The sequence below is a fragment of the Calidris pugnax genome, unplaced genomic scaffold (genome assembly GCF_001431845.1).
Source record: "Calidris pugnax isolate Ruff unplaced genomic scaffold, ASM143184v1 scaffold17, whole genome shotgun sequence".
NCBI lineage: Eukaryota > Metazoa > Chordata > Aves > Charadriiformes > Scolopacidae > Calidris > Calidris pugnax.
The window spans coordinates 13450324-13473010 of NW_015090794.1; the positions used below are offsets into that span (position 1 = coordinate 13450324).

At 50.0% G+C, this 22687-nt stretch overlaps 1 protein-coding gene across 1 annotated transcript in view; it reads left to right on the plus strand.

Annotated features, from left to right (window-relative positions):
• Nucleotides 1-20113, plus strand: part of XPO6 (exportin 6) — an 80200-nt gene extending 60087 nt beyond the window's left edge. Inside the window, exons 13-24 of the mRNA XM_014936613.1 lie at nt 3547-3706; nt 5174-5266; nt 7913-8057; nt 8725-8871; nt 9665-9854; nt 11433-11588; nt 12846-12960; nt 13925-14096; nt 15176-15337; nt 16638-16736; nt 17676-17906; nt 19304-20113. Of these exons, the coding sequence (XP_014792099.1) occupies nt 3547-3706; nt 5174-5266; nt 7913-8057; nt 8725-8871; nt 9665-9854; nt 11433-11588; nt 12846-12960; nt 13925-14096; nt 15176-15337; nt 16638-16736; nt 17676-17906; nt 19304-19405 (1772 nt within the window). The 3' untranslated portion in view covers nt 19406-20113. The remainder of the gene's footprint in view (nt 1-3546; nt 3707-5173; nt 5267-7912; nt 8058-8724; nt 8872-9664; nt 9855-11432; nt 11589-12845; nt 12961-13924; nt 14097-15175; nt 15338-16637; nt 16737-17675; nt 17907-19303) is intronic.
• Nucleotides 20114-22687: the final 2574 nt, after the last annotated feature.

Consider the following 22687-nt stretch of genomic DNA (forward strand, 5'->3'; position numbering starts at 1 on the left):
GTGCTCTCAAAATGAATAAAAATGAGCGTAGCTTTGCTCCTTCCTGAGGAATAAGGAGTTAGTGAGATCTGTATGAGAGAAGGTTGTGGCTAAGGTTATATTTAAGCTTTATGGTATGGCCAGTGAAGGAACCTGTTACATCTGTACACAGCAGAATGGTGATTGTTGTATAGACAGTTTGGGCAAAAATATTTCCAATTTTAGGATCGTTTCAGACAATTTCATGAGCAAAGTGTAGGTTGCTGTAGCAACAACCTGTATCAGAAGCTGTCATGTGGACTGGCTGTTTGGCTGATGGATCAGAAGCAGTGGCTCAGGTGCAGCTGGGGATTCAGAACTGCCCGGTGCCCGTGGTAGAAAACGGCAAACTTGTTGCTGAAAACTTCATCTGAGATTAAATAGGGGCAGTGGAAAGAAAACCAGAATTTCTTTGAGCTGTGGTATTCCATGAAACATTTGCTTTTTTAGTAAAAGGTATGGAATATTTGGAGACCAGGTCTACACAACCTGGACAATTGCACAGGCAATGAGACTGGCAAATCTAGTTACCGGTGTGTTTCTATTATCTGAGAAATATGAAAATAAATAACCACGCTTCACATCAGAAGCAAACACACTCTTGTTCCAAATATTTTTCTGCTGCTGGAACATTTATTGCGGTGTAACCAGCAGAGGGAGTGTGAGAATGACCTTCTCCACGGAGCTGGGGTTGCTTTTGGTGTCAACAGATGACCAAAAAGGCTCCTGTTTATATAGGTATTAGTCGTAAATAGAAGAAAATGAATGTGTAAAAGACTGAAATGGTTGATAAGATCTGTTTTAAGAGGAATTTGAAGTGTGGCAGGCGGAACAGTTGAACTTATCTTGCCCAGTTTGAGTATCTCAGTCACTTGGAGAGTGCTCCCGTTTGAACTGTGACCTGCTGCCGAGCTAATTTAAGAAGAATGCTTGTAATGTAATTAGAATAAACTTTGCATTTCCTGTAGCCTTGTAATTAGGTTTCCCATCCCGAAGAGCTGTGTTTATTAGTCAGAAGGTTATTTGTGTTTTCCTCTCCTGTGTGTATACAAAGGCATTCAGGCACGAGGCAAATAACTCCCTGATAGATCCCACTGAAGCACCTTGGCTGCTCGGAAGGCTTTTTGGTCTCGTTGGTTGAGTATTTTGATAGCTGCATTTTGAGAAGCTGATCCTTTGGGGTGAGGATGGATGCAGCACAGGCTTCCCGTGCTCCAGGCTCTGCCTCTCCCCTCCCGTTGCGTCTGGGTTGTACATCCATCCGTGTGTTCATACCGGTGGCATGTTGTGCCATCACTTACACTTGGCAGACCATTATCTTGTTAGGCCGAGCGCTGATATTTGTGGGGAAAGGAGAGAAGTGCCTGCAGGGTGGTGATCTCTGTTTTCGTGACAGCTCTGGAGGTGTGAGAAGCTGTGGGATGCAGGATCAGCCCAGAACCTACCAATTCGCCTTGTCACCACATGGCTTTTTGAAGGCACCAGGGAGCAATAAAGAAACAGTGCTCTGCTGGAGTAATTAGCAGTTGCATGTTAACTCTCTGCCAAGCCCCCAAGTCACGCTCATTTCTTGTCTCTTTCAGTTTCTTTTCGTGACAGCTCTGGAGGTGTGAGAAGCTGTGGGATGCAGGATCAGCCCAGAACCTACCAATTCGCCTTGTCACCACATGGCTTTTTGAAGGCACCAGGGAGCAATAAAGAAACAGTGCTCTGCTGGAGTAATTAGCAGTTGCATGTTAACTCTCTGCCAAGCCCCCAAGTCACGCTCATTTCTTGTCTCTTTCAGTTTCCAGTTCTGCAGGATAACTTGGAAGTGTATCTGGGTCTCCAGCAGTTTGTGGTCACGTCGGGGACAGGTAATAACCATCACCCAGCACTTCAGTCCTCTTTGAAGAGCAAAAACACTCTAGAACTGCTTTGGTGTTGCTTCTGCCATATTTTATTTGGGAGCTGGGCACATGCTTGATGTCTAATGGCTCAGTAGTCAAACTCCAGTAGCAAGAAAAATCGAATAATGTGATTTATTTTTTTTATTGGTGTGGTTCTTCCCTTGTTCTGGTACTTGAAATGAGGGTACCGTATGTGCTAAGAACAAGTATGCTGCATCAGATATTGTTTGCAGGGATAATGGTTATTTTTTTCCTCCCACTAATACTTATTTAAAGAAAGCTCTTGTTTGCTTTGGGCTCAAATGTGGTGTGAAGTTGTCCACCACAGGAGCATTTTTATTTTAGGCTTGAGTTGTGAGTCAATGAGAAGATGTATTTAGGATGCAGTAGTAGTTTCTGATGACTTACCTAGCTGGTATTTCAGGAGCCTTTGTGTATAAATTAGTTTAGGAAGACACCAGTGCTCTCAAAATGAATAAAAATGAGCGTAGCTTTGCTCCTTCCTGAGGAATAAGGAGTTAGTGAGATCTGTATGAGAGAAGGTTGTGGCTAAGGTTATATTTAAGCTTTATGGTATGGCCAGTGAAGGAACCTGTTACATCTGTACACAGCAGAATGGTGATTGTTGTATAGACAGTTTGGGCAAAAATATTTCCAATTTTAGGATCGTTTCAGACCATTTCATGAGCAAAGTGTAGGTTGCTGTAGCAACAACCTGTATCAGAAGCTGTCATGTGGACTGGCTGTTTGGCTGATGGATCAGAAGCAGTGGCTCAGGTGCAGCTGGGGATTCAGAACTGCCCGGTGCCCGTGGTAGAAAACGGCAAACTTGTTGCTGAAAACTTCATCTGAGATTAAATAGGGGCAGTGGAAAGAAAACCAGAATTTCTTTGAGCTGTGGTATTCCATGAAACATTTGCTTTTTTAGTAAAAGGTATGGAATATTTGGAGACCAGGTCTACACAACCTGGACAATTGCACAGGCAATGAGACTGGCAAATCTAGTTACCGGTGTGTTTCTATTATCTGAGAAATATGAAAATAAATAACCACGCTTCACATCAGAAGCAAACACACTCTTGTTCCAAATATTTTTCTGCTGCTGGAACATTTATTGCGGTGTAACCAGCAGAGGGAGTGTGAGAATGACCTTCTCCACGGAGCTGGGGTTGCTTTTGGTGTCAACAGATGACCAAAAAGGCTCCTGTTTATATAGGTATTAGTCGTAAATAGAAGAAAATGAATGTGTAAAAGACTGAAATGGTTGATAAGATCTGTTTTAAGAGGAATTTGAAGTGTGGCAGGCGGAACAGTTGAACTTATCTTGCCCAGTTTGAGTATCTCAGTCACTTGGAGAGTGCTCCCGTTTGAACTGTGACCTGCTGCCGAGCTAATTTAAGAAGAATGCTTGTAATGTAATTAGAATAAACTTTGTATTTCCTGTAGCCTTGTAATTAGGTTTCCCATCCCGAAGAGCTGTGTTTATTAGTCAGAAGGTTATTTGTGTTTTCTTGCAGGAGGCTTTTAAAGGATGAGTTTTCAGACCGCTGGGCTCTTAGCCGGGGGCTGTTAACACAAGTGATTATTTACACTTTGGGTCTTTGGGCTTGGTCGCTAACAAGCCGGGGTGTCGTTCCAGGTCACCGGCTGAATATCACCGCCGAGAACGATTGCCGGCGCCTGCACTGCTCCCTGCGGGACCTGAGCTCCCTGCTGCAGGCCGTGGGCCGCTTGGCCGAGTATTTCATCGGGGATGTCTTTGCCGCCAGGTTCAACGACGCTCTGACCGTGGTGGAGAGGTGGGTACGGGACAGGGGAGCTGCTGTCCCCTCACAAGGGACAGTTGTCACCACAGCAGTGAGCGCGAAAACCATGGTTTTTCTCCACCTCCCCTTGTTATGATGAAATTGAGATACAAAGACCTCAACGGCCAGAACCTTAATTGTTACTTCAGCAGTGCAACGTTCCCCAGACGGCTTTCTAAGTCCTTAACCAAAGAAATAACTAAGAGGAGGGCCGGAACAATCCTTGCCACCAATACAAACTAGGGGGTGAGGGATTGGAAAGCAGCCCTGAGGAAAGGGACTTGGGGGTGCTGGTGGATGAGAAGCTGGACATGAGCAGGCAGTGGGCAGCTGCAGCCCAGAAGGCCAATCCCATCCTGGGCTGCATCAAAAGATGCGTTGCCAGCAGGTCCAGAGAGGGGATTCTGCCACTTTACTCTGCTCTGGTGAGACCTCACCTGGAGTATTGTGTGCAGGTCTGGAGCCCTCAATATAAGAAGGACATGGACCTGATGGAGAGGGTCCAGAGGAGGGCCACAAGGATGATCAGGGGGATGGAGCACCTCTGCTACGAGGACAGGCTGAGGGAGCTGGGGTTGTTCAGCCTGGAGAAGAGGAGGCTCCGGGGAGACCTAATAGCAGCCTTCCAGTACCTGAAGGGAGCCTACAGGAAGGCTGGGGAGAGCCTGTTTAGAAAGGCCTGCAGTGACAGGACGAGGGGCAATGGCTTCAAGCTGGAGGGGAACAGATTTAGACTGGAGATGAGGAGAGGGTTCTTCACTGTGAGGGTGGTGGAGCACTGGAACAGGTTGCCCAGGGAGGTGGTTGAGGCCCCTTCCCTGGAGATATTCAAGGTGAGGCTCGACGAGGCCCTGGGCAACCTGGTCTAGTTGGGGGTGTCCCTGCTGACTGCGGGGAGGTCGGACTAGATGGCCTTTGGAGGTCCCTTCCGGCCTGGGCAATTCTATGATTCTATGATTCTGTGATTAAAGAAAATCAGTCACTTGAAAAGATGGAGGTGCTCGATTTCCAGCGTCTGCATTTGTGGGGCAACAAAATGGGATGTGGAGTCTGATTTGTTTCAGAGTTGTATCTCTCGAAGCTAAATCACCGAAATCTCTTTTCTGAAATGAAAAGCTCTGTGAAAACTGAAAGGCGGATGTCAATTGTTCCTTTACCTCCAAGAAATTTATTTAGCCCATAGTTGCAAATTACAGAATTTCAGGGCTTTTACACTGCTGCCTTTGGTTATGTTTTTTCATTTCCATGGAGGAACATCACGCTTGTTCCCACTTACCCCAAACAATGAAACAGGCTCCAAATTGTTTTCAACTAAACTGTCTAAATCTTGTCTACCTATTGGCTAAATACTGACACAGACTTGCCAAGAGCTGCATTAATATAAGATGTTTGAGCGGATTTGTACAACTGTGCATCCATCCTACAGCCCCTTTACACTAGTGTGTGTGTATTCCCTTCCAGGCTGGTGAAAGTGACGCTCTACGGATCCCAGATTAAACTGTACAACATTGAAACTGCAGTTCCATCTGTATTGAAACCTGACCTTATCGATGTGTGAGTATGAGATACACACTGCAAAAATGTTTGTGTCCGAATTTGGTACCTACGTGGGGTGGAGGAAGCATCTGATCTCCTTGGTCTGGTGCTCTGAGTTCTGAGTGCAGATGATCTGAGGAAAAAGACCTGGGAGTCCTGGTAATGTTCTGAGGAAAAAGACCTGGGAGTCCAGGATCCAACAGGATGCCCATGGGCCAGCAATGGGCCCTGGTGGCCAAGGCCAACAGCATCCTGGGGGGCATCAGGAAGAGCATAGCCAGCAGGTGGAGGGAGGTCATCCTGCCCCTCTGCTCTGCCCTGGGGAGGCCCCATCTGGAGCACTGGGACCAGTTCGGGGCTCCCCAGTTCAAGAAGGACAGGGAACTGCTGGAGAGGGGTCAGCAGAGGGCTACAAAGATGATGAGAGGCCTGGAGCATCTCTCTTAGGAGGAAAGGCTGAGGGACTTGGGTCTGTTTAGTCTGGAGAAGAGAAGACTGAGGGGGGATCTGATCAATGCCTATAAATACTTAAAGTGTGGGTGTCAGGAAGATGGGGCCAGTCTTTTTTCAGTGGTGCCCAGGGACAGGACAAGAGGGAACGGGCACAAACTGGAACATAGGGAGTTCCACCTAAACATGAGGAGGAACTTCTTTCCTGTGAGGGTGGCAGAGCCCTGGAAGAGGCTGCCCAGAGAGGTGGTGGAGTCTCCTTCTCTGGAGACATTCAAACCCCACCTGGACACGTTCCTGTGGGACCTGCTCTGGGTGACCCTGCTCTGGCAGGGGGCTGGAGGAGATGATCTCCAGAGGTCCCTTCCAGCCCCATATAATTCTGTGATTCTGTGAACAGCACATCTCTCCAGTGGTTGCTCACTGACCTGGGGCCCACCGTCTCAAGTCGATGTAGAAGAAAAATATATTTGTGACGAGCAGTAAAAATGCCCCTTATATTGGCTCTAATTGCTCACTGCCCTGGGGCCCACCATCTCAAGTCGAAGTAGACGGGTTATTTAAAGAAAAATATATTTGTGACAAGCAGTAAAAATGCCCCTTATATTGGCTCTAAAAGCAAACTGTTGTTCTGCCCTGTACTAATGGCTGTAAAAGCGTAGCTCTTTTGCAGTGTAATTAAATGATGAAATAAGTGTTGTTATAGTGTTATTATAAGAAATGGATCCACTGTCAGTATGTACTTCCAGTTTATGGATTTTTTGCTCTCAAAGTCAGATCTATGGCTCAGGTAAAAGACATTTTTCCTAGTACAGGGTTTCAAGTCCTTGGTTTTCAAGACAAACATATGCCTTCCAGCTCTGCGAGCCATTTCTGAACCAAATGAATGCCTTCGATCCAGAACTTGACGTTAAGTGTGAAATCTCTCTGCTGCTAGTAATAGAGCACCATCCCGACAGCCTCTTAGAGACCTGCCCTTCCTAAGGCTGTGTAGTACAAACCTGTTTCCTACCAGCTGGCATTTTGTGAGCAGGATTTAGAGTTGTCCTTTTAAACACGTCAAGTGCTTATTCTAATTTACAATTGCATGTGTAGCAGCTCCTTGAAAAACCCCTGCTAGATTTCATCATCTAATTCTGCCAATAATCCCAGATTCAGGTAAAAGACGTTTTTCCTAGTACAGGGTTTCAAGTCCTTGGTTTTCAAGACAAACATATGCCTTCCAGCTCTGCGAGCCATTTCTGAACCAAATGAATGCCTTCGATCAAGAACTTGACGTTAAGCATGAAATCTCTCTGCTGCTAGTAATAGAGCACCACCCCGACAGCCTCTTAGAGACCTGCCCTTCCTAAGGCTGTGTAGTACAAACCTGTTTCCTACCAGCTGGCATTTTGTGAGCAGGATTTAGAGTTGTCCTTTTAAACACGTCAAGTGCTTATTCTAATTTACAATTGCATGTGTAGCAGCTCCTTGAAAAACCCCTGCTAGATTTCATCATCTAATTCTGCCAATAATCCCAGATTCCTAGCAGTGAGTTTTGTGCAGATGATGTTGTTTTAATGCTCTCTCTCCTCTTCTACTTTGAAATATTTTGGGAGGTGTTTTCCATGACCTGTTGGTGAGGGGTTTTCATCCTTTTCTCTCCCTGAGGAAATCTATGATCCATTCTCTAACACAAGCCTAACAGAGGTTCACCTTCAGACATTTGGAGGACACCTGTCTGGTTCCAAAGAAGTGTCCTGGCTCAAAAATCTTCATATGGCAAAATATTAGTACGTGCCAATAAAAGTACAATTATAAAGTATGGCTACAGTCAGCCTACCAGTTGATTGACCTCTGGCTTAATACTGTTGCTCAGTTACAGCACACCTTGAGTCTAGAGGGGCCAGGACCAAAAAAAAAATGGTAGTAACCAACTTTTAAAGAAAAAGCTGCCTAATTATAAAGTATGGCTACCAGTTGATTGACCATATCAATTTATACCTCTGGCTTAATACTGTTGCGCAGTGGGTGAGCCCAGTTAGAGCACACCTTGAGTCTAGAGGGACCAGGACCAAAAAAAAAATAGTAGTAACCAACTTTTAAAGAAAAAGCTGCCAACTTTGCCTGAGAATATCAATATTCTTTCCTCGTGTGGTGTCAGGACTTGTGTCCTCCTGCAGCTGTCCTGCTTTTGTGTATCTTATCTCTGCCCCCTGCTCTGCTCCTCCGCAGGCACGCGCAGTCGCTGGCGGCCCTGCAGGCCTACGCGCACTGGCTCGCCCAGTTCTACAGCGAAGTCCACCGCCAGAACCCGGAGCAGTTCATCTCCCTCGTCTCCACCGCCCTGGAGGCCATCACCCCCCTCATCAGCTCTAAGGTACCTTCCTTAGTGCAAGGCTCCACCTCAAGCAGGAGACCCTGCGGTGCTGTCATGTTTCGGGTGTTTAATGGTCTGCCCTGGACCCACGTGGTGGGTCCTGATGGGAATCAGGCTGTGAGAGCTGGATGTCTGTTTTCCAGACCCACAGCAAATGTCTCCTGCAAGGTTAGACCAAGAGTGGTTCTAAAATGGTTGCCCAGACAAGTTGTGGATGCCCCATCCCTGGAGGGGTTCAAGGCCAGGCTGGATGTGGCCTTGAGCAACCTGCTCTAGTGGGAGGTGTCCCTGCCCAGGGCAGGGGGTTGGAATTTGATGATCTTTAAGGTCCCTTCCAACTTTAACTATTCTATGATTCTAAATCATGCTGTAGATCAAGCTAATATGAGAGTAAGCAACTTACAGAATCACACCGTAGGTCAAGCTAATATGAGAGTAAGCAACTTACAGGCATATCAATTCAGTTTGATGGTTTGAAAGCAGGGAAATTTCTCCCTTCCATGGTATGAAGGGGACTGACCCGTGCTCCAATTGGCAAATAAATACCCCAAACTGTCTTGCCTGCAAAAACCTGGTAGTGGTTGTCTGCCTGACACCAGTGTTGCATCCTGTGGTTCTGTGGGGGGGTGTTGTTGGTCACCCTGACCGCCTGTCCCCTCTCTTCCAGGTGCAGGAGAAGCTGCTGCTGTCTGCCTGCCACCTCCTCGTCTCTTTAGCCACCACGGTGCGACCTGTCTTCTTGATCAGCATCCCAGCAGTCCAGAAGGTCTTCAACAGGATCACGGACACTTCTGCTCAGCGGCTTCCCGACAAGGTGATTTGTCTCCAACGTGGAAGAATTTGTCCTGGGGAAGCTGTGCCTCAGCTCAGCTCAAAATAAACCTCAAAAATCAAAGAAGAGGGGGTCCGTGGGGAGGGCAGCAGTTACCTCTGTGCCGTGGATATCCAAGATTTCCAGTGATAGTTTGTCAGTTGTGATTATTTCAAGCAACAGCATAAGGAAAAAAGACAGCTGCATCTCTTAGATCTTCTTCCTTTCTCACTTGCTGACACAGCCCTTGATCCTTCATCATCCTTACAGTTCAGGCGCGTTGGTTCTGACATACATAAAGCTTTTCATGAAACTTAACGTTAGCACTGCACATACGTTGCTCCAAGTTGGTGTTTATATTACAGAAACACTGAAAAGCCACAGTGGAGGTTGGAGTTTGTATATATATATGTATGTATAATATATGTATTTTGTGCTGGCACGGAGGCATAAAGTGCTGTATGAACATAGAGGCTTAGTGAGCAAACCAGACAAAGAGAAATAAAAGCGGTATCATCTTTGGTTTATGAATATGAAGGACAGAGACCATCTCAGGGAAGGGCTGACAGAGCTGGGAGCTGGTCCCAGCCCTTAAATCCCTGCACTTTGCTTCTCTCTCACCTTGCAGAGCTGTTTTCACTTGGGTTCACCTTCCATCTCCTTAAACTGTGAGCGCCGCGGATGTCTTGGCCAGCCGTAAAATGTCACTTTGCTGCAGGGTTATGCTTTAGCACAAAGGGAATAGCAAAACACAGTAAAAACTTGGTCTCTTTTCTTAACATCTCCTTGTTTTTAGGCCCAGGTGCTGGTGTGCAGAGCGCTGTCGAACGTATTGCTGCTGCCCTGGCCCAACCTCCCGGAGAGCGAACAGCAGTGGGCGGTTCGCTCCACCAACCACGCCAGCCTCATCTCTGCCCTCACCAGAGAGTATCGCCAGCTAAAATCCAACGCCATCCTGCCCCAGAGGAAAGTGCAGCTGGAGGACAGTAAGTACCAAGTTTCTTGGGGGACAGGCATCATTAAGCTGTTTTTCTAATAATTACTTTGGCTGAGAAACCGTGTTTAGCATACGGGGAGGACAGGAGAGGAAAAATTTGTCTTTTCTTGCCCTTTTTAGAGACCCTTCCGTGGGTGCATAAAGGGCAGTCTCACCCTGGGTTGCCTGTAAAGTCTTCCTTCAAAGTACTGTCTTTCACAGTCGTTCCTCAGGGAAGGTGGGATCAAGCTTGTGATAAAATTTGGAACACCTAATGCTGGGACTACCACCCTATAGTATTAGAAACATTGACTGGAGGCAGTATTAATGAAGATTATGGTTATAAAACCTCAAGGGGAAAACAATAATTTCTTCCAGACTTGGGAATTACTGTAGAGGGTGTGTATATGTCAGAGGAGAGCCCTGAACTGATGGAGCCCAGGGACCTTTAGAAGTTTCTGAGTATGTTTTGGGTGTGTGTGGGTTTTTGGGAGGTTTGTTGCTCGTTTTTTGTTTGAGAATCACTTTAAAAATTGTTTGGAAGTGTGTGTTGTCACAGCTCCTGGCAAACCCCACATGTTGTGTGCAGGGAGGGAGGGAGCATGGGAGAGGGTGGTTGGGGTTCCTCACGAGAAGAACTCCAGCAGACAGCTCGCGTGGGTTGAACTGGGCTGGTTAAGTTCTCCCAGCATGTGGGTTGGCTTACTCAGGAATTGTGTATCATTCCAGTTGTTACCTTCAGCAATAGAAATCTGAAGGTATGTTTTGCTGCTGTAAGGGGCTGCTTTTATTTTGGCTGGTGTTTGTTCAAAATCAGGTATGTTTTGCTGCTGTAACGGGCTGCTTTTATTTTGGCTGGTGTTTGTTCAGCGTTAGCATATTGTGAATAATCCTCTTTACAGCTCCCCTCAGCCTCTGCACCCAAGTAGTTAGAATCATAGAATTGTCTGGGTTGGAAGGGACTTCTAAGATCATCTAGTCCAACCAGCGACCTCATTCTGATAAAAACCACCACTGACTCATGTCTCTAAGCACTATGGCAACCCAGCTTTTAAATCCCTCCAGGGATGGGGCCTCAACCCCTTCCCTGGGCAGCCCATTCCAAGGCTGGACTTGAGCATCCATAGGGCAGTAAACCTGTATAATTTAAGAAAGCAACACAGTGACCTAATTGAACCTGTTTAAACGTTTAAAACGTGATCACACGCTGGGGAACATTTTTGACTCCCACCTGGGTTTGGTGTATTTGTTGCCTTACAGGTTATTTCAGTTACCTCTGTGTGTGTGAGCTTGACTTCTCTTCGTTTCTTGCCTCCGAGGAGTTTTGCCACATTGTTGAGCATCCATAGGGCAGTAAACCTGTATAATTTAAGAAAGCAACGCAGTGACCTTATTGAACCTGTTTAAACGTTTAAAACGTGATCACACGCTGGGGAACGTTTTTGACTCCCACCTGGGTTTGGTGTATTTGCTGCCTTACAGGTTATTTCAGTTACCTCTGTGTGTGTGAGCTTGACTTCTCTTCGTTTCTTGCCTCCGAGGAGTTTTGCCACATTGCAGGAAGTGTCACCTCTCTTTATTTTTGCAGCCAAAGTGATCATCCATCAGACGCTCAGCGTTTTAGAAGACATTGTAGAAAGTATCTCTGGAGAATCCACCAAGTCTCGGCAGATCTGTTACCAGTCGCTGCAAGAATCCGTGCAGGTCTCACTAGCCCTCTTCCCAGCTTTCATTCATCAGTCAGGTATAACCACAGGACGGGCTGTAATGCTGTGAGTAGCTTTATGACCCGCTGGTAACACCCAAAGGCATCACCAGAGAATCCTGGTGGTGTTGGTGGGAAGGGTGTGGGCTTCTCCTGCCCAAGTGTAACATCACTCTGTGCTTCTGGGTGGGCTGGGCTGAGTTGGAAGGGGAAAAGGGAGATCTTCTCTGCCCTCTGGGATACAGGCATGGAAGTTTGTCACATTTCCAGAGGGTGGAGATGCCTTGTGTTGTGTTCAGCAATGAAACAAGAATGGAGCTGATCCTGAGCACCAAAAAAAAAGCTTTAAAATGCCCTGTCTGGCTCTCTCTGGACAAAGATCTAATCTCATCTGATTAGGTCAAACGATGTGGGGGGCTTTTTTTCCCCCCCTGTAGAGAAAAGACTCTTGAGATGTAACCAGGACTGTTGCTTGGCAATCTTGTGGCCAGTGACTTGCATGTTGTTTCACGTCAGGGTAGCTCCAGTGCCCAGGACTACAGCAGCTCCTCTGCTGAAGAGCAAGGTGTTCCAGGAAAGCTTTTGGAGCTGGGTGGGATTTTCTCCGTGACGCAGGCACAGGGGAGGCAAAACAAAGTCAAAATGCAGAGAGGATCCAAGACAACAAGCTGATGCTGTGACTCCAGTGAACTGTTGTTTTCAGAACAGGCTAAAACCTCGTGCAATTCCTATTTATTGGCTACAAAAGGCTGTATGAAGGAGGAGTTGAGCAGCTTCAGCTTACTGTGTTTATTCAATGGGGTGTGCTGGGACTGATGAAGAATTAGCTACGGTGCTAACTGCATAACCACGCGCTTGGAGATGCCTTCTGAAGTCAGAAGGGTCTCTTCTGTTCCTGCCAAAAAAATAAAGAGGAGCTGGATTGTCTCCTGGCCGTCCCAAGCTGTGTAGCTGGTTTGGATTTCCTTGTGTTTCCTGTTAACCCTCTACAAGCAACTGGAGATGGGCCCAGACCATCAGCAGGGCTTTCTCCAAGCGTTCCTTATCTTGCTGATAGGATTCTGCTTGTTCCAAGCTGTTTGGTGCTGGTTGTACTTGTCATCCCTGGCAGTTTTCAGAAGTGGATGAACCATCTTTAAGCCCTGTGGTACTGGCTGTGGGCTTCGGTTTCTAACGGTGACCCTGCTGCTAAATTGGGTTCCCTGTACAGGAGGAACAAATCTCACATAAAAGACTTACTGATGCCCTTGAATGTTACCTTAAGGCCTTCCTTTTGCTTTCCTCTTCCCACCTTAGATGTGACAGATGAGATGCTGAGCTTCTTCCTCACTCTGTTTCAAGGACTGAGGGTGCAGATGGGAGTGCCTTTCACCGAGCAGATCATACAGACCTTCCTAAACATGTTCACCAGGTATTGTCCCATGTTGGTCGCTTCTTTCTTACCCCTTGGCATGATTTATCTTAGTAAGCTGCTCACACAACACAACCCTGCTCCAAAAGAGTGAAATGTTTCCTTTGTCTCATGATTTTTGTCATTTCCCAGGGCTAGATCTAAGGAAAATACCTTCAGGTCTGAAGTCACCCAGCCCATGCACATCAGTCGTACAGGCCATCGTGCAATTCATAGAATCACAGGATGGTTTGGGTTGGAAGGGACCTTAAAGCCCACCCAGTGCCACCCCCTGCCCTGGGCAGGGACACCTCCCACCACACCACGTTGCTCCAAGCCCCCTCCAACCTGCCCTTGAACCCCTCCAGGGATGGGGCAGCCACAGCTTCTCGGGCCAACCTGGGCCAGGCTCTCACCACCCTCACACCAAACAAGTTCTTCCCCACAGCTCAGCTCCATCTCCCCTCTTCTCCCCAGCTTTCCTGGAGCCCCCCTTCTTTAGGGACTGGAAGGGGCTGGAAGGTCTCCCCGGAGCCTTCTCTTCTCCAGGCTGAACCCCCCCAACTCTCTCAGCCCCCCCTCCCAGCAGAGGGGCTCCAGCCCTCCCAGCATCTCCGGGGCCTCCTCTGGCCCCGCTCCAACAGCTCCATGTCCTTCTTGTGCTGAGGACTCCAGAGCTGGACACACAGTACTCCAGCTCTCCCATGGGCTTTCTGGAAGTGTGTGATGCTGAACCAGACCCTCGCATTATCCATTAGTTCCTACCCAAGATCTCAGGGTGCCCCAACTTTCACTCAAGCTGCTGTAGTGGATGGGGAACCTGTCAGTCCTCGGTCAAAACCTGGCTCCCTTCTGCAGCTTAATGTACTTGGTCTCTATTAGTTGAGCAAGTTTAGAGGCACTCCCTACTTTTCTTTAAATTAAGCAACCCTACAGATCTCTGGGAAGGTTCCTGTGCAATGACTTTGGGTTTTTTTTGTCGTAGAGAGCAGTTGGCAGAGAGCATCCTCCACGAGGGCAGCACCGGCTGCCGGGTGGTGGAGAAGTTTCTGAAGATCCTGCAAGTGGTGGTGCAAGAGCCAGGCCAAGTGTTCAAGCCTTTTCTCCCCAGCGTCATCTCACTGTGCATGGAGCAGGTCTACCCCATCATCGCAGAGGTAGGGCTGCCCTTGGGTGAGGTGGAGGAGGGGGGGACAGGAAGGGAAGGTGTTGGTGCTTTTGGCTCTTCCAAGAACTGTAAATGGAAAACTGGGCAACTGGGCAGTGGGAGCTGGAAATGGGTGGAAGATTTTCTCAGGAATTGTCAAGAGAGGCCAAAATTACAGACGTGCTCAAAGCAGGAGGTAAAACTCAAAACTGGGTGGTGTGTTCAATCCAGCAGTTGCCGAGTTTGGTGCCTGATTTAGGAGAAAATGCTTGGACGCTCTGGTACCTTGGCTACAAAACGCTGCCCTGGGTGGCCACCTGACAGGGTGCTGCTGGAGTGGGGTGCAGATCTCTGGGAAGGTTCCTTTGCAATGACTTTGTTTTTTTTTGTCGTAGAGAGCAGTTGGCAGAGAGCATCCTCCACGAGGGCAGCACCGGCTGCCGGGTGGTGGAGAAGTTTCTGAACAGATCTCTGGGAAGGTTCCTGTGCAATGACTTTGGGTTTTTTTTGTCGTAGAGAGCAGTTGGCAGAGAGCATCCTCCACGAGGGCAGCACCGGCTGCCGGGTGGTGGAGAAGTTTCTGAAGATCCTGCAAGTGGTGGTGCAAGAGCCAGGCCAAGTGTTCAAGCCTTTTCTCCCCAGCGTCATCTCACTGTGCATGGAGCAGGTCTACCCCATCATCGCAGAGGTAGGGCTGCCCTTGGGTGAGGTGGAGGAGGGGGGGACAGGAAGGGAAGGTGTTGGTGCTTTTGGCTCTTCCAAGAACTGTAAATGGAAAACTGGGCAACTGGGCAGTGGGAACTGGAAATGGGTGGAGGATTTTCTCAGGAATTGTCAAGAGAGGCCAAAATTACAGACGTGCTCAAAGCAGGAGGTAAAACTCAAAACTGGGTGGTGTGTTCAATCCAGCAGTTGCCGAGTTTGGTGCCTGATTTAGGAGAAAATGCTTGGACGCTCTGGTACCTTGGCTACAAAACGCTGCCCTGGGTGGCCACCTGACAGGGTGCTGCTGGAGTGGGGTCCAGGGGATGAGTGGGATTCCAGCACAGGAGCCACCTCTGAGTTTTTTTGGTTCTCCTCCCCTCCCAGCGCTCATCTCCTGATGTGAAAGCAGAGTTGTTCGAGCTGCTTTTCCGGATCCTTCACCACAATTGGCGGTACTTCTTCAAGTCTAGTGTGTTGGCTAGTGTCCAAAGAGGAGTAGCAGAAGAGCAGATGGAGAACGAAGCACAGTTCAGTGCCATTATGCAGGTAACTCAGCGACTCCCACGCTGGTCCAGAACCCTTTCTGCATGGGGACATACTCTGCTCATGGCTGGTGGGGATTAGACCGTGTCTTGAGCGAGGTCTTACCTTTAGGAGCTGCCAAAAATCAAAGTGCTTGTGGAGTGATATTGCTGATGTGCTCACACATCACGGTGCCTCACTGAGGAGGGAACATTGATTCCTTTCCATGCCTTGTCCCACATCAGGACCTAGAATGGTTTGGGTTGGAAGGGACCTCAAAGCCCCCCCAGTGCCACCCCCTGCCCTGGGCAGGGACACCTCCCACCACACCACGTTGCTCCAAGCCCCCTCCAACCTGCCCTTGAACCCCTCCAGGGATGGGGCAGCCACAGCTTCTCGGGCCAACCTGGGCCAGGCTCTCACCACCCTCACACCAAACAAGTTCTTCCCCACAGCTCAGCTCCATCTCCCCTCTTGCAGGGTCCAACCCTTCCCCCTCCTCCTAGGGCTCCCCTCCCTCATCCAGAGTCCCTCCCCATCTCTCCTGGAGCCCCCCTTCTTTAGGGACTGGAAGGGGCTCCAAGGTCTCCCCGGAGCCTTCTCTTCTCCAGGCTGAACCCCCCAACTCTCTCAGCCTGTCCTCCCAGCAGAGGGGCTCCAGCCCTCCCAGCATCTCCATGGCTGGGAGTGAAGAGGCAGCTCTTGCACTGATATAAACTGTTGATGTTTCTCCCTGGCCTTTCTCATCTTAGCATCTTCTGATGAGAATGATGTCCAAGCAGGTCCATGCAGGGCTGTCCAAGCATCTCTGTCTCTCCTGGAGCAGTGTAACCCTCAGAGTCTTGGTTTTCCTTCAAATGCTCTCCCTTGTGAGTGCAGGCAGTGTTCTGTGTTGAGGATGTTACTAGTCTGTGTGCTGGTTTCCACAGGAGATCTGAGCCCAGAACTGGCTCGGTCTTGAAGGGACCTGGGCCTTTTTTGTCACCAACTCCTCTGTTGGTGATACCTTGGAGCAGCAACTGGTAAAATTGTGCTGCTTCCCTCTGTACAGAGCTTACCTCGTCTGCCTGATGCATCTGTACAGTGTTTCCAAAGAGCTCAGGGTGGAAAAGATGTTTTGTCACAAAGTCTGGACAGGCCCACCAGACCAGTTCAGCAGAGTCCAGCGGATACAGTTCCTGGGCTCTTTTCCAGGTCAGGCTCCCAGCTGAGAAGCAGCAGAGGCTCCCAGGGGTTTGTCCTGGTGTCAGGGTGGAAACGATGTGGTTCTGCCTGGCAGATTGTGTAATATCAGTCCCTTTCCTTCATTTTGCTTTGTTTATAGGCTTTTGGCCAGTCCTTCCTGCAACCTGACATCCACCTCTTCAAGCAGAATCTCTTCTACCTGGAGACGCTGAACACCAAGCAGAAGCTCTACCACAAGGTGGGTCCTGGGTGACCAGTAATAGATGGGTGCTTTTCTGAGACTCGTTTTAAACTGCTCAGGAACTGAAAATCAGGATTTGGGGGCTTTTATGCCACGGTCTTTGATTGCTGTGGTCCTGATGGATCCGTTGCCGATGAGAGGGGCATTACTGCCTCCCTGATACTACTGCAGTGGGCACAGGAGAGATCCCAGCTCAATCAAAGCCAAGCCTTGATGTGTGCCCTACTGTGATGATGGGGGAAAGCAAAGAACATTCAGTTTGTCTGAGGAACCAGAAATTAGGATCACCAGTGAGACAGCGGCCGGGTCCATCCATCATCCTCACCTGGGTCAGTCGCAGGGTGTCTGTTATTCACAGGCCGTTGTCCATCGCTGTTGTGGAGGACCCATCCTCCAGACCCTCTGATTTAGACCTCTCAGCTGCTGTCATGAAGGATTAGGGTTGGAATCCAGGGTCTTGCCCTTCTGCTTCGCCCGTGAAAGCAGAGCTTTCTGGTGCCCACAGCTGAAGGACAGCCCATCATGTTACCAGCTACCAGTGGTGGACTTGCAGGTCTCTAGCCACATTCCCTGGCTTCCAGTAGCCCTGTGCAGGGCTAAAACTGGCCAGAGTTTGAATGGGAATGTGCTGCTGTTTGCTTAAATGCCTAAAACTTGGGTCAAACTCATGACGTAAGTGTGGCCAAACTCACTGTTAACTTTGAAGCTGATATTAATCTAGTTTGTTGTAGCCATCTGTGGCCTCAGCTTGGCTTGGACAGTTATCTCAGTGCTCAGGAGAGCTTGGAGAAGCTGCTGGTGTTGAAGTGGCCCTGTGCAACCATGTTCCTATGGCCGGGCCGACCTCCATGGGTTGGTTCTTGGTTGCCGTGGTCCCTCATGGTGGAGGACTGCTGGTGTGAAGACACCCAACCATGTGCTTCTCTCACTCTGCAGAAGATCTTCCGGACGACCATGCTGTTCCAGTTTGTGAACGTGCTACTCCAGGTGCTTGTCCACAAGTCGCACGACCTGTTGCAGGAGGAGATAGGCATTGCCACCTACAATATGGCCTCAGTGGACTTTGATGGCTTCTACTCAGCCTTTCTCCCCGAGTTCCTGGCCAGTTGTGACGGTGTGGACTCGAACCAGAAGAACGTGCTGGGAAGGAATTTCAAAATGGACAGGGTAAGAAGGGGAACTGCTGCAGCAGAGTGTCAGAATTCCTGGGATGCACAGGGTTTTTCTCCTGGAACGTGCTGGGAAACAGCCCTAAACTTCTCAGGGTGGTGTTTTGAGGCAGTTACCCCTTTTGTCACAACCCCTTCCGTGCTCAGCGACCCCCAGCCGAGGGTTTTTCACTGTCGGTAGCAGAACTGCCATCTCATCTCTCTCACATGGGGGAATGCTGTGGGAATTAGGGAATATGTTTCCTGGAGGAAGTTTTTATAAGGGTAAACTGACATTTTCTAGAGTGGGACACACAGATCCAAGCCAAAATCTCGCTCCAGCTGCCGGCCAGATGTTTGAGGGTTCCAGTGAAGACAGCAGGGGAGTAGCTGCCGCGGCTCACGATTCTCTCAAACCCCTCTATGAGTGTGGGGAGCAAATGGGGGGGGTCTGTGACCTCCCTGTGGAACATCAAGGCAGTGCAGCAGGTCCTGGCTTCCATCTGCTGAAGCTTCCTTGTCCACGGAGTGCTTCCTCCCGTGGGAGGCGGAGGGGGTTTGAAACCAAGGGTGAGGGCAGGAGAGGAGCTTTGGGAGAGTCACTGGGCTCTAGAAGGTGACCACTCTTCAGGAAAACTGTCCCTTCTGGTGGGGGAAGTAGCACCTGGGAGTGTTGGCAGGAACGTGGTGAGCCCAGTTCCCTCAGATCTCCCAGTGAGAGGACGAGGGGCAACGGGCACAAGTTGGAACATAAGAGGTTCCACTCAAATATGAGGAGAAACTTCTTCACGGTGAGGGTGACAGAGCCCTGGAACAGGCTGCCCAGGGAGGGTGTGGAGTCCCCTTCCTTGGAGATTTTCAAGACCCACCTGGATGCTCCTGAGTAACATGCTCTAGCTCTGGGCAATCCTGCTTCAGCAGGGGAGTTGGACTAGATGATCTCTATGGTCCCTTCCAACTCTAAAATGCAGTGAAATTCAGTGAAATTCAGCAGTTGCTGGTGCAGATGGCCCTGTCGTTCCTGACCCCACGCCAAGGAGCTGGGGCCAGGAACAGGGATCTCTGGGGCCGGGAACAGGGGTCTCTGGGGCTGGGAACAGGGATCTCTGGGGCTGGGAACAGGGATCTCTGGGGCCAGGAACAGGGATCTCTGGGGCCAGGAACAGGGGTCTCTGGGGCCAGGAACAGGGATCTCTGGGGCTGGGAACAGGGTTCTCTGGGGCCGTCTCTGCTCCCTGGGCTGCAGAAACTGGTGTTTCCTGGGCTCAGATTCTGCAGAAAAAGGGTCTGTTGTTCTCATGGATGAAAAGAGACAGGAGTATTTGGTCCTCTCGGCCCCTTCCCGTTCTCCACCATGAGACGGGCCCGGTGGTGTCGCTGTGTTTGCGGTACATCCCCGTGTTTGCTCTTTTCCAGGATCTGCCATCGTTTACCCAGAACGTGCACAGGCTGGTGAATGACCTGCGTTACTACAGACTCTGCAACGACAGTTTGCCCCCTGGAACTGTGAAACTATAGTTACTGCACTGGACTCCTGGTATTTTTTTGATCACTGTAGGGAACGGATCCGCGTTTTCCTTTGGCCACCACCTTCTCTCCTCCCTGGTTTCGTCGGTTCCGCAGGACGCCGTGTCCCGCACTTGGGCACATCTTTTTGGATTCACGCACCACGCTTCCTTGATTTTTTTATTTTATTTGGATTTTTTTTTTCTCCCAACCCAAAAATCCACCCCCACCCCAGCTGGAGTCAGCACTGGCTGCAAGGATGTGTCTTAACGCCCCCACCTCAGGGCACCTCAGCTTGTTTGGAGAAGTCCTCTCACCGGAGGGGGGGTTTGGGTTCTCCTCAACGGTAGCACTTTTGTTGCGTCCGGAGATTTCTGTGGAGTTCCTCTTGAGAGAGAGAGAGAGAGAGAGATATCATGTACGTATCAAAAATGTGAGGCAGAAGCGCCAAAGACTACTTCAGACATTCGTACCTTCGTGTCATTCCACCTTCCCGTCCCTGCCCAGCTCCAGGAGGAGGAGACTTCGTGATGTTGGGACTGTTTTGGCACTTCTGTCACTCCCTTTGTTTTTAAAATGGCCTTGAAAAACCTCCCTGCTGTTTGTGGGGATTAGAGACTTTTTTTGGGGTTTTTTTTAAACGTTTTCTCATCATTCCATTGTGATACTAAAACAACAACATGCTTAATGGAAATAAAGTGCTTACTTTGTTGTTTTAAATAACTTGGTTTAGTGTCCTGGTAGGATCCTACTAGATGAAAGTGTGTTTTGCTCTGTTCCCCAAGATCAGGAGGAGGATGTGCATTCCTGGGGTGCAGGAATGGCATTTTGCTCTGTTCCCTGAGATCAGGAGAGAGGATGTGCATTCCTGGGGTGCAGGAATGGCCTCTCTGGGCTCCCAGCAAGTCCAGCAGCTCCTGGAAGGTGCTGTGCTGGACCAGTGCAGATCAGTGTCCACTCTTCCTTCCACTTGCCTTCCCAGGTGGTGTCTGCTCCCTGTTGGGGCAATCTCTTTATTTCCTCCTGCCGTCTGTTGTCTGGAATGACCAAGAGCTGTCCCCGTAGGAGGAAATTCTCCAAACATTGGTGGTGTCACATCATAGGAGGCCTGAGCTGAAGGCCCAGCCACTGGCCAGAATGACCCCAGAGTGGCATCTGGGCACGAGGTTAAAATCCCGGTCAGATGGGACCAGATGTTGTGGGGCTTGTGAATCTCTAATCCTGCAGCTGGGGAGGATTTTCTCCAAAGTCTCTGGTCAGAAAGCTACTCCAGAGCGTTAAATCAGCCTTAATTCCCTGGGGTTACGGGGGCGGCCACAGCGAGGGCTGCGTGGTGGCCACAGGACCTGTCACTGCAGAGGGAGCGAGCCCTTCACCGCGCTCAGCTTGGCTGCAAAAACACCTGAGGTGGCTTCCCCGTGGGCAGAGAGCCCACCAGCTCTTGCCAAGTGGACTTTTTGCTGGCCAGAAGCTGGTGCCACCCCCAGAAAGAGGAGGGTTCGGGTGGGTTCTCCCATGGACGTCCATAGACGTGAAGTGAGGTGGCTTCATGTGAGGTGGGAGCGTGGGGGGCGCCTGCTCCAACGGTTCCTCTTGTTATGGTTTTGTTCAAAAAAACCCACCCCCATGACGTCCTCATGTTTGTTGTTTGGGAGATAACACACACTGTTTGGATAACCTGTGTACAGAGCCTGTCCAAACTGGGACCAGTTTGATGGTGGAGCTTCCACACCCTGTGGTGAGCAGCTCGAGTTGGAAGTTGCATGTCCAGCCCACCAAGGATGGTGCCTCACCTCGTCCTCCCAACCAGGGGCTGTGAACCCCTCTCTGCAGAGCTCACGGGTGCCTGAAGACCAGCGAGAAGAGCTCACCCCTGGGGGGGTGAAGGACACCCAGGTCCCTGTTGGCTGGACCCCCCCACCAGGAGCACGTGGAGCAGAGCAGACACCTCCGGAGCAACTCGCTGTCACTGCTTGGAACTTGGAGTCTTCCTTTTCCCTGGTGGTTATTAGGTGTTTGAAGACGTGGTGTGGGCTCCAAACCAGCCCACAGAGCTTCTCCCTCCTCCTCAACCATATGGGGGACAGTGGTAGCCATCTGGCTACCACCACGCACCCTGGCTGTGGCTTCCTTGGGAGAAGGGCCAAGGGGACTCCATCTGCCACGGGCACAGCTCTCCTGCCCACATGGCTCTCTGGGTCGATGGAGCTCCTGTTTCTTGCAACACATTTGGTTGACAGAAGGTGAAAGTCCACGGTTTTCGTGTTTTTTTCCCCCTTGCTGAGCAGCTGGTCAAGGGCAGCAGCTGGAAGGTGGCCAAAGCCCGGGCTGGAACCTGCCAGCTCTTGGGGCTAAAAGCTGCTTCTCCGTTCCCCAAAACCATCACCCCGAGGGAAGTCCCCAGCCCTTTGGGTGCACGGGGCAGCTCCTGGATAAATATTGAATTTCTGTGTGTGTGTGTGACTGCCTTCCCCCCCAGAAACCCCTTCCTCTGCACCATCCCACATGGAGAGGGACCTTTCCCCCCTCCCCTTGAACCTCCTCTTTCTGGAGGTGACACCAGCTTCTGGCCAGCAAAAAGTCCATTTGGCAAGAGCTGGTGGTCTCTCTGCCCACGGGGAAGCCACCTCGGGCACAGCAGGTGCTGGGACCCCCATGTGCCCCCCAGGCTGTGGCTAGTGGTAGCCCCAAGCCCCTACTCCCTGCACTTTGGGAGCTCGGGAAGGCAATGGGGACCTTGGGGACCAAGGAGCCAAATGTGTGTGTTGGGGACAGGCTCGAGTCCAGCCCCGTTCATCGTTTGAGGACGTTCCTCTGCTCATCCTTAAATTATCCCAGCTTTAAAAACAGGCTGGAAGGGATGAGGATTTTCCTTAACTGGCAGATATTTGAACAGCGATGTTTGCGTCGAGCTGCTCCCCCAGGGAGTGTCTGGGGAGCTTGGAATGGCATCTGGGCACGAGGTTAAAATCCCGGTCAGATGGGACCAGATGTTGTGGGGCTTGTGAATCTCTAATCCTGCAGCTGGGGAGGATTTTCTCCAAAGTCTCTGGTCAGAAAGCTACTCCAGAGCGTTAAATCAGCCTTAATTCCCTGGGGTTACGGGGGCGGCCACAGCGAGGGCTGCGTGGTGGCCACAGGACCTGTCACTGCAGAGGGAGCGAGCCCTTCACCGCGCTCAGCTTGGCTGCAAAAACACCTGAGGTGGCTTCCCCGTGGGCAGAGAGTCCACCAGCTCTTGCCAAGTGGACTTTTTGCTGGCCAGAAGCTGGTGCCACCCCCAGAAAGAGGAGG